The sequence below is a fragment of the Dipodomys merriami genome, unplaced genomic scaffold, assembly GCF_024711535.1.
Source record: "Dipodomys merriami isolate MVZ:Mamm:240054 unplaced genomic scaffold, mDipMer1.0.p SCAF_9, whole genome shotgun sequence".
NCBI lineage: Eukaryota > Metazoa > Chordata > Mammalia > Rodentia > Heteromyidae > Dipodomys > Dipodomys merriami.
Genome location: NW_027206512.1, coordinates 16,200,477 through 16,209,700, shown reverse-complemented (window position 1 = coordinate 16,209,700; position 9,224 = coordinate 16,200,477). Strand labels below are relative to the sequence as shown.

The window sequence follows — 9,224 nt, the reverse complement described above, 5'->3', positions numbered from 1 at the left end:
TGACTCTACTACTTCTCCCCATGATCCTCTCTGTGACCACCATGTGGCCATGTAGTCCACCCTGAGTTTGATCTGGAACCTCAGGACTGAATCCTATCAATTCCTGTAAGTGTTTAATTGCATTCACTGATTTGGGAATATACTTTGAATTTTCTACCCAGTCTGCATTGTATTAGCTTCAATGCAAACCTCAAAAGGCTATTCTGCAGTGAAATGAAATGATTTTAAAGGTGGAATCGAACGTGTAGAAGTATTCCTTAACTCTTTCATAAACCTCCTCATTCTCAAAGGGATTTCATTAATGGGTCGACTTCAGCTAATGAAGAACTCTACCATAAAAGAGACAGGATGTAAGTTTTCTGGGACTGCTATAAAAATGTAAAACCAACACAGTGTCTTAAACATCTAAACATTCTTCTCTTATGATTCTGGAAGCTGAAAGAACAAGATCCAGGCATGGGTAGCATCCTTTCCCTCTTAAAGCACTAGGGAAAGATCCCTCCCATTTTCTCCCTGTGGTAGCTGTCGGCTTGTATTAACCATCCTAATGTTCACATTGGTGCTCCCTGTCTTTATGTGTTCCAGTTCCTCTTCATATAAACACATCTCTTGGTATTCAATTCATGCCCATTGCCTCACTTTATATGAACACTTCTCTAAAGACCTTAATCTCCAATTAAAGTCACATTCTGAAGTTTGTGGTTAGGACTGCAAAATAGTGTTTGGGGGGAGAACATAGTTCAACCCATAGATCCACATAGTTCTAATCAACTTACAACTAATCTCCTCAACATCTTCAAGCTCATAAATACACTATTTTACCATCTTCTTTGCTCTGGCTCAGACTTTTCTCATGTATTTCCTGGTGTAAGGCAAGAATCTTTTTCCAGTTCCTCTATTTTCATGAGCTCTATTTCCAACCCTTCACTGTCTACTGAGCAGCCAGTGTTACCTTGTAAAATGTACCTCTGACTTTGGCATCTCCCTGATGAAGATTGCACACTAGTTCCACATAAACCCTTAGTATTAAATACAGTTCCTCAGAATGACTGCAACATCTTTTCTCCATCTGCATTCTGGTTACCTCTTAAGCCTCAACTTTTAAGTCTATTCCTGCTTTCACAAACAGAAAGCAGGTCTTTGAATAGAAGATTTCATTTGTGTCCTTTTGCAAGGCTGTGGTTAGCAAGTAAAAAAGAAGCCTTTGTACCAATTAGGAAAAGGTGCCTAGTAAAGGGAGGTAAATTACCACAAGGAAGCATTCTTTCCTCCAGGTAGAGGGGCCCTGGGGTAGGCTCAATAGGCAGCATAGTAAGTAGGGAACTGGTTATATCTGCCTCAGTTCATTCTCCTCCACCTGGTGTAGGATAAAATATTTCCATCATGGCTGCTTTGTCCTCTATCCATGTGCAGCAGTTGTCCCCCAAACATACATTAATCTTTAAAAAAAGATCTCAGGTTTGTTTCCATCACAAAAGAGTTCTGACCTCCCAAGCTGCAGAAAATCTTAGACTAGGGGAGTCAGTGGCAGAACCAGAGAGCCTGTATCCAAGAGGAAATGCACTCCTGCTGGTTCTCATCCCCCTTCGGTATTTCTGGCACCATCTGGTGCAATATACACATAGACTCAGCCCCACATGGATTTCCTTTATTCTTTACAATTAGACAGTCTATGGAGTCACCAGTGTTGGACTAGGTGTTGGCTGTTAGCAGGGCTGAGTCCTCTCTTTGCTCCTGTATCTTCTGCAGAAATGAATAGAGCATGTGACCATTGATCTTCTTGATCCTAGGCCCATTCCAAGGAAAAGTTATTGATAATACAACGAATTGTCTTTTAAAAATTATTTTCACGAGCTACTAAAACAAAGGAAAAAAAAGCTTCTCAGATCTAACATCATGTGGTTACAATTGTGCTATCAAAAGAAGCCAATTGTGGCAACAGAAATCCTCCTCCCTTCTTCCCTCCCTTCCAATAGAGCCTGGAAATTAAGGGTCCAAAATTTTACACCTGGGCCAGTAGGTGGGGCAAGTAAGAATCTCCTTTAGATTCAGATAAAAGCGAGAGATAAAAGTGGTTTGGCGTTGATGGCGTTCTCTGTGTCTGTATCTCACTTGGCATTTGTCCAGATTCATCAGAATGAACACCAGGGAAGTACCAACACTCACTCGACTAGCAGCGCGAAGTCTAGTGAAACATGAGGCTTTGGACACCCATGTCCTACAGGAGCTGCCTGTGGAGTTGTTCCCACCACTATTCATGGAGGCCTATGAAAACAAGCACTCTAGGAGCCTGAAGATTTTGTTGCAGAACTGGCCCTTCAGCCGCCTCCCTCTCGGGGCTCTGATGAAGACAGCACAAGTGAAACCCATCCTTGATTCACTGCTTGGGTTGGATGAACTAAATTTAGGCAATAATTACCCCAAGAGATTGAAACTTCGAGTGCTCGATTTGGGAACTCGGCCTCAGAACTTCTGGGATGTATGGTCTGGACACACAGACGATGCCTACTTACCAGAAGCCAGGGATGTCAGGGCAGTCATAGCACACAATCGAAAGAGCGGTGCAAAACACCCCTTCCAGGTGTGGGATGATGTATGCCTTCAGGCCCAAAAGGAATTCTCAGAGAATGCCTCCATCTTTCGGTGGGTCAGACGGAAAGCGTATTTGGGAAAGGTGGGTTGTCCAAGACTGCATGTGACAACTTTTCCTGTGTTCCTGTTGAAGCAAATATTGAATGACTCGGACCTGAATACAGTACTGGAACTGAAAGTGCACTGTACTGAAAATGAGCCCACCGTAGATACTATTTTTGCTGCTGTGGGCCAGATGAGAAACCTTCAGGAACTGTTGTTCTACAGAATCAGTGATCCTGGCGTCCTGCTGGGTAGAGAAAATGTTGCTTTAGAATTGTGCAAAAAAATGAAGAAGCTGACCTTCCTCCGTAAGATCTATCTAAGCAATGTCTTCTTCCTGAAAGACAACCTTGGCAAAATCTGCAGGTGAGAGGATGTCTTTCTGTAATGTCAAGCATTAGTGGGTATCTGCTGTTTGCCAAACGCTGTTTTGTTTGTGGGGTTTTTGTTGTTGTTGTTTATTCTCCAAGATGAGGGTTTGAATTCAGGGCCTGGGCAGTGTTCGTGGCTTTTCTGCTCAAAATTTGTGCTCTACGACTTGAGCCACAACTTCACTTCTGGCTTTTTGGTGCTTGATTAGAGATGAGAGTCTCATGATCTTTCCTGTCTGAGATGACTTCAAACTTTGATCTGCCTCCTGAGTTGCTAGGATTACAGGCATGAGCCACAGGCACCAGGTGCCAATGATAATCAACCATGATGGAGCCAGTTGAATGTCAATGAAATGCTTTGTTTCTACTCTATCCTGAAGCAAATTCTCAGATAAACACCTACAAAGAGCGGATTAAATTGGGATGGATGGTCTAGAAAGGGCTACCATGTCAGGAAGCTATCTGTTTAAGGTTCAGCTTTAGTGGGGGTGGATTCATAATTTCCTTAGGAAGCATATGCAAGTTTAGGTAATGAGAAATAGGAAAGAAAAGAGGGTATTGAAGGGAAAGTACCTACATCTGCACATTATAAATATAAGGTCTGTGGAAAGAAGACAAGCCTTCTCTAATTTGCCATCTGTGATAAATTGTGTTGAGGTCCAGTAAGGGTGATAAATAAGGGGGAAATGCATGGTTCTTGAGTCGAAGGTGATGAACAGAAACTATTATAAACTGGGATAGATGCTTTATAGAGAATACAGGTGTGTGAGTCCAGGCGATGTCGTTAGATCTCGTCTGACTTTTGTCTTCGTACCTTCTTCCAGTGGTTTTATCTTGTCAGAACTATAAAACAGTTCGGGGCGTTTGTTTTGTTTTTTTTTGTGCCAGTACTGGGGCTTGAACTCAGGCCTTGGGCATTTGTCCATTAGCTTTTTCACTCAAGGCTGGCTTGCTATCATTTGAGTCACAGCTCCAATTCCAGCTTTTTGGAGATAAGAGTCTCATGCACCTCATTGACCGGGCTAGTTTTAAAACGTATCCTCAGATCTCACCCTCCTGAGTAGTAAAGATTATAGGCATGAGCCACTGACACCCAGCAGAGTTGTAAGATTCTGATAGTGATGGAAAAGAGCTATAGAGATTGTAGGTCCCCATGGTCACACAGTAATAGGAAAGGTCTCAGCTTAAAAGGAGGAGACTTGAACAACCAGTCCCTTCTACACACAGCATTCTTGGTGCTGACCATCTGATGGTCAGAATGACCTTGGTTCAAATGTTTGTCTCCCACCTTGGGATCATTCCTGACCATCCTCTAATCTCTACCATAATTGGACAGAACTGTTTTGTTTCTTTTTAGGTCCCTAAATGCCTCTTTGGAGACACTGTCAATATCTGATTGTGAGCTTACAGAATCAGACTGGAAAGACTTGGATTTGCACTTAAAAACCAGTAAGCTAAAGACCCTGTGCCTATGTTCTGTCAATCTGTCCAGTTTTAGTTTTATTACCTTACAAGCTCTGCTAAAACGAGTTTCGGGCACTCTTACAACCTTCAAGTTGGAGGAGTGTAAGATTACAGATTCCCACATCAATGATCTTCTGCCTACCCTGAGCCACTGCCAGCAGCTCACCACCATCAGCTTCTACGGGAACACCTTCTCCACAACCATCCTGAAGGACATACTTTTGAAAACCGCTAGTATGAGACAATTAAACCTGGAGCTGTACCCTGCCCCACAGGAGAGCTATTACACAGGTGGTGCTTTCAACATGAACACCATTGCCCAACTTTTTCCTCAGCTCAGGCAGCATTTAAGAGCTATAAGGCAGCCGAAGGAAGCCTTACTGTATACTAAACAATGCATACACTGTGGGAAAGAATTAATCTATCATCTGTAGGCCTGCCTATGTCAATGCCAGACATCTACCTAGTTGGATGAACCTGGAACCTAGTCGGGGAACTCGGAAATGAAAGCAAAGACTATTCAAGAGAACAGAGAATAAATAACATTTCAGTGCAGTGATATTTGTGGGTGGGAGGGATTTCCACCTTTTGGGTGGCTACCTGTTCACCTAGGGCTTCAATAAATAGGCAGATGTTTCTCTTTGGGGTTAAAGGAATTTAGTCAGAAGAACTGGTAGTGAGTGTGTAGAATTTTTTACTATTCTGATCTTTTAGTCTTTCTATAGGAATCCCTACAGCTAGTTGTAACACTGTAATGTGTCTTTTATGATCTACTTTTCTTATAGGTAGCAATAACATAGTTTTGGAAAATTGAAAAGAGTAGGGTGTGAAATGATAACTTGAGGAGAAAACGCAAATATCCTTGAACACTAAGTTCTTAGCATAGGCAATTCTATAAGTAAGAATATTTTGGAAATAGATCTGCATCCTCACTTCTATACCTGGCCAACACAATAATCTATGTGACTAATTATGTAGAAATTCCCTGAGGGGAAAAGAGCATTTTATAATTATGGAGGTTTTGTGTGTTTTTCCTTTTGAGGAGGCCAAGTGAATCTAAGAATCTCTTGGTTTATTCTAAGACTGAACTTACTGAGAGAGCAAGCAGTCCAGCTAATTCTGTTTTGTCCTTCACAAAGGCCTACATTTTAAATAGGTGGACAGGGGTTGTTGGAAGTATTTCCCAGCATTTTAGAAAAGATATTTTATGGAGACAGTTCAAGTTAACTACAATTGAAAATAATCCTCTAGTTATCAGTTCTATTCATTTACCTAATACCTATTTTAATAGCAAATAGTTGGTGATTTTGCCAGAGAACCTATTTCCAGGCTTCCTTGAGTTTTGGAGGTTTGGGTTTTGTTTTTTTTTTTACTAGATTTTAAATGAGTTTGAGTATTTCAGATGCTTGAATATTACTAATGTCACTTCTTAAACTGCTGTACTTGCTAAAAGCTATTTACATTCTTATTAATATATCTGTCTACCTTTGGGTTTTTGTCTTTTCTCTTTTGCAAAGTCCTTCCAGATTTACAATTCATGGAGCCCTGATAGAATAAGGGAAGTTCTACATCCTCAAGAGAACTGAGGTTTTCCTTTCTGATTTTCTTCCAGAAAGGAATTTTCCTAACACATATGTCAAACAAACAGCCCATCTCTGTCTGTCTAAGGGCCTTCAAGTATCCTTCTTTTGTTCCCAGGAAGGAAAGTTGACAAAATGCAGAACTGGATCACTTAAGTCTTGGGTCAAATTGTGACTCATTTTGTAAACAACTAGGTGTGAATAGGGAATCCATATATGATTTTTCTATATATCTGTCTCAACAAGCTCAATTACAGCAACTCTGACAAAGATGTAGTCTCTGTAACAATGCTGCTTTTGTAGTCCATATGCTTTATCTAGCAGCTTTGAAATCTAACCACTGATCTTACACAAGGGTATTTTTCAGTTTGGGGGCTGGGGTAACAATCCTTTCACTATGTACTATGGGGAACCCTATCCTGTCTTGTGACTTGCAACTGGAGGGGTAGATTGAGCCTTTTATCAAGCCTTTGTTTTCTACCAAGTAGGAATTAGCCTCTCATCTTTCCTTTTTCAAACACAACAAACAAAACACAAAAGAGTCAGGCTGGAGGCTCAGAAGCAGGACACTGAATTTACTTGCTAATTTAAATTTGAATCTAGCAAGCTGATGAAACCCTTTCTAAAACTACAGACCATAGGCCATAGACCATCAACAGCCCAGTCACACCAATTAGTCCAGACCTGCAGTTCAGAAAGTGAGGAAGATTTTCTCCAAATCATGGAAACCTAGGGACAGAGTTAGCAGTTACTCTCACATTCCTAGACAGTTCTCACATTGTTAATCTGATGATTACTCAAATATATCTTAGGTGCTTAAACTATGTTGACTATTTTTAAGGATAGATTTTAAATTAGTTTTAAAGGGAAACTTTTTCTCATGAGTATTTGCATTGACTAATAAAGCATAATTGTTAATCTCATCATATATATGAATAGTAAAATGATTGTTCCTTTTAAAAATTCACTGGCTTGGGTTTTCTTTGCTGCTTTGAGGCGTTGTTGGGAATTTCAATTTATACTCATTTCCAAAATCCAGGTGGGGTTTTTTTGGAGGGGGGGATGTATTGGTGACTTATTCAACTAACGAGAATGAGATATGTCACTCCTGAATTATAACCAAACTAACATGGCTTATTCATTTCATCAGTATTGACTGAAAGCACATCAATTCTCTCACTCAACTGCCTTTCACCTTGTAGACTCATCACATTGAACACTACTTAACAATGTTCTGGTCCTCCAACCAACAGGGCTCAACCAAATTGACAACACATTGTCATACTTTCCCATAGATTCATCCAAAGAATGGTGATTTCACCCTAACTTTCATTTTCCCCATATGGTATAGGTGGAAGAGGAAAGCTAACTGTTTCCTGGTAGAAAGTCTCCTGAGTTACCACCCATCAAGGAGTTTTATCATGTTTCTTTCATTCTAAGAAGTGTCAATGTCCTTCAGTTTCCTAAAATACATAATTTACAAATTAATTTTTACCATAAATCTACATTGTCAAGATGCTAACAGTTGATATTATGCCAACATAGTTCAAAGAATCTGATGGAACTAATGACTTTGGGTGTTTCATCTCATTAGGTATGATTAAATTATAGCAGAATTCAAGCCTGCTGAAAGCTTGTAGCACTAAAAAATATAAGGCAACTCACTGCCTGAGAATTTTCTCATTCCATCAAGCTGTTTTCTTTTTTTAATTAAGCTTTAAAAAGTTTCTTAGCAATGTCAGGTGTACTTGCTTACTCCTATAATCTTATCTATTCAGGAGGCTGGTTTAAAGCCAGCTCAGATAGAAAAGTCTGAAAGTTTTATCTCTAATTTGCCAGCAAAAAGCCAAAAGCGAAAAAACTATGAGTAGAAGGTCTTGAGTTCAAGCCCCACCATACACATATATGCATTCACATACATGTGTGAGTATATGCATACACAAGCACACATGAAATCCTTTAAGAAAGTTGATTCATAAGAACAAAATTATGACACAGTTCTATTTTGCCTAGAATCAGACTTGTTTGCAGTTTTTGATGGCGGGCCTTTTTGGACACATAAACCTCCAACCCTAACATCTCTGTTAGCATTAAGGAGGGAGCCAAGTGATTTCAATACATGAAACAAAAAAATTGAATCAATTATGCAGTCATTCAAGCCCAGAGAAGTGGGGTGGGGGAAGAAGAGAGGGAACTGGCTTGAATTACCTAGGAAGTGCCTCCATTTTCAATCAAAAACTCTCAAAGCCAGCCGGGCGCTGGTGGCTCACGCCTGTAATCCTAGCTACTCAGGAGGCTGAGATCTGAGGATCACGGTTCAAAGCCAGCCCGGGCAGGAAAGACCATGAGACTCCTATCTCCAATAAACCACCAGAAAACCGGAAGTGGTGCTGTAGCTCAAGTGGTAGAGCGCTCGCCTTGAGCTGAAGAGCTGAGGGATAGCACCCAGGCCCAGAGTTCAAGCCCCACGACCGACAAAAAAAAAAAAAAAAAAAAGCTCTCGAAGCCAAAGTCTGACCACAGCCTTTTCTTCAGGGTAAAGCTAATGGAGTCACCATCTGAATATCTTTTGAGTTTTATATGTTTAGCTAGTAATTTCCAGGTCACTAACCACATTTTCTTACCAGGAAACACATCCAGGAATTCTTTTGAACCCACAGCTCCCACAGAACATTGGGCAAAGCCTCTAGTTTTATTCCCAGTCTTGCATATTGCATGGGAATACTAAAACAGATTTGGAGTAGAGGTAGATATTGTCTTGGGTTGAGAGAGACCACATGGTAAACAAAGCACCTTGGAAAGTAGAGGCTGTTCCCACTTAAGCAGCCCAAAACTCTTCTATAGTTCAGGAACTCAACTTCCAGGGATGGGCTAGCTTTTCTTAAGAATAAGATGTCTATACACAGGAGGGATGTGCACAGTAGTTAGAAAAGTACAGAAAGAAATACAAATATGTTAGAAGAAAAGTATAACAGGTAACAACTGAAGTGCCAGGGTCAAGTGAAGGTGTAAAACTAAAATCCCTCAAAGGCAACACAACTGGTTTCCAATTGAGAAGACAGGTGGCCCCCTAGTGAATGGGCTGTGTTCTCAGAAACAAGTACTTCACATAGTATAAGGTATACTCTCCTTTTATCCACCTACACCCAGCTTGGGGGGAGGCTCCTTCCTGGTA

The 9,224-nt window shown here is 40.7% G+C and overlaps 1 protein-coding gene across 1 annotated transcript; it reads left to right on the top strand.

Annotated features, from left to right (window-relative positions):
* The first annotated feature begins 2,137 nt into the window (after nt 1–2,137).
* Nucleotides 2,138–4,903, top strand: LOC138820955 (PRAME family member 20-like). The gene is made up of 2 exons (XM_070012958.1): nt 2,138–3,000; nt 4,363–4,903. Exons 1-2 carry the CDS (start codon nt 2,138–2,140, stop codon nt 4,901–4,903), a joined length of 1,404 nt encoding a protein of 467 aa, XP_069869059.1.
* Nucleotides 4,904–9,224: the final 4,321 nt, after the last annotated feature.

Excerpts from the sequence above, each read along its gene's own strand:
- LOC138820955 (XM_070012958.1), top strand. The coding sequence starts at position 2,138 with ATGAACACCAGGGAAGTACCAACACTCACTCGACTAGCAGCGCGAAGT. Across the intron at positions 3,001-4,362 it reads AACCTTGGCAAAATCTGCAG|GTCCCTAAATGCCTCTTTGG; the intron begins GTGAGAGGATGT and ends GTTTCTTTTTAG.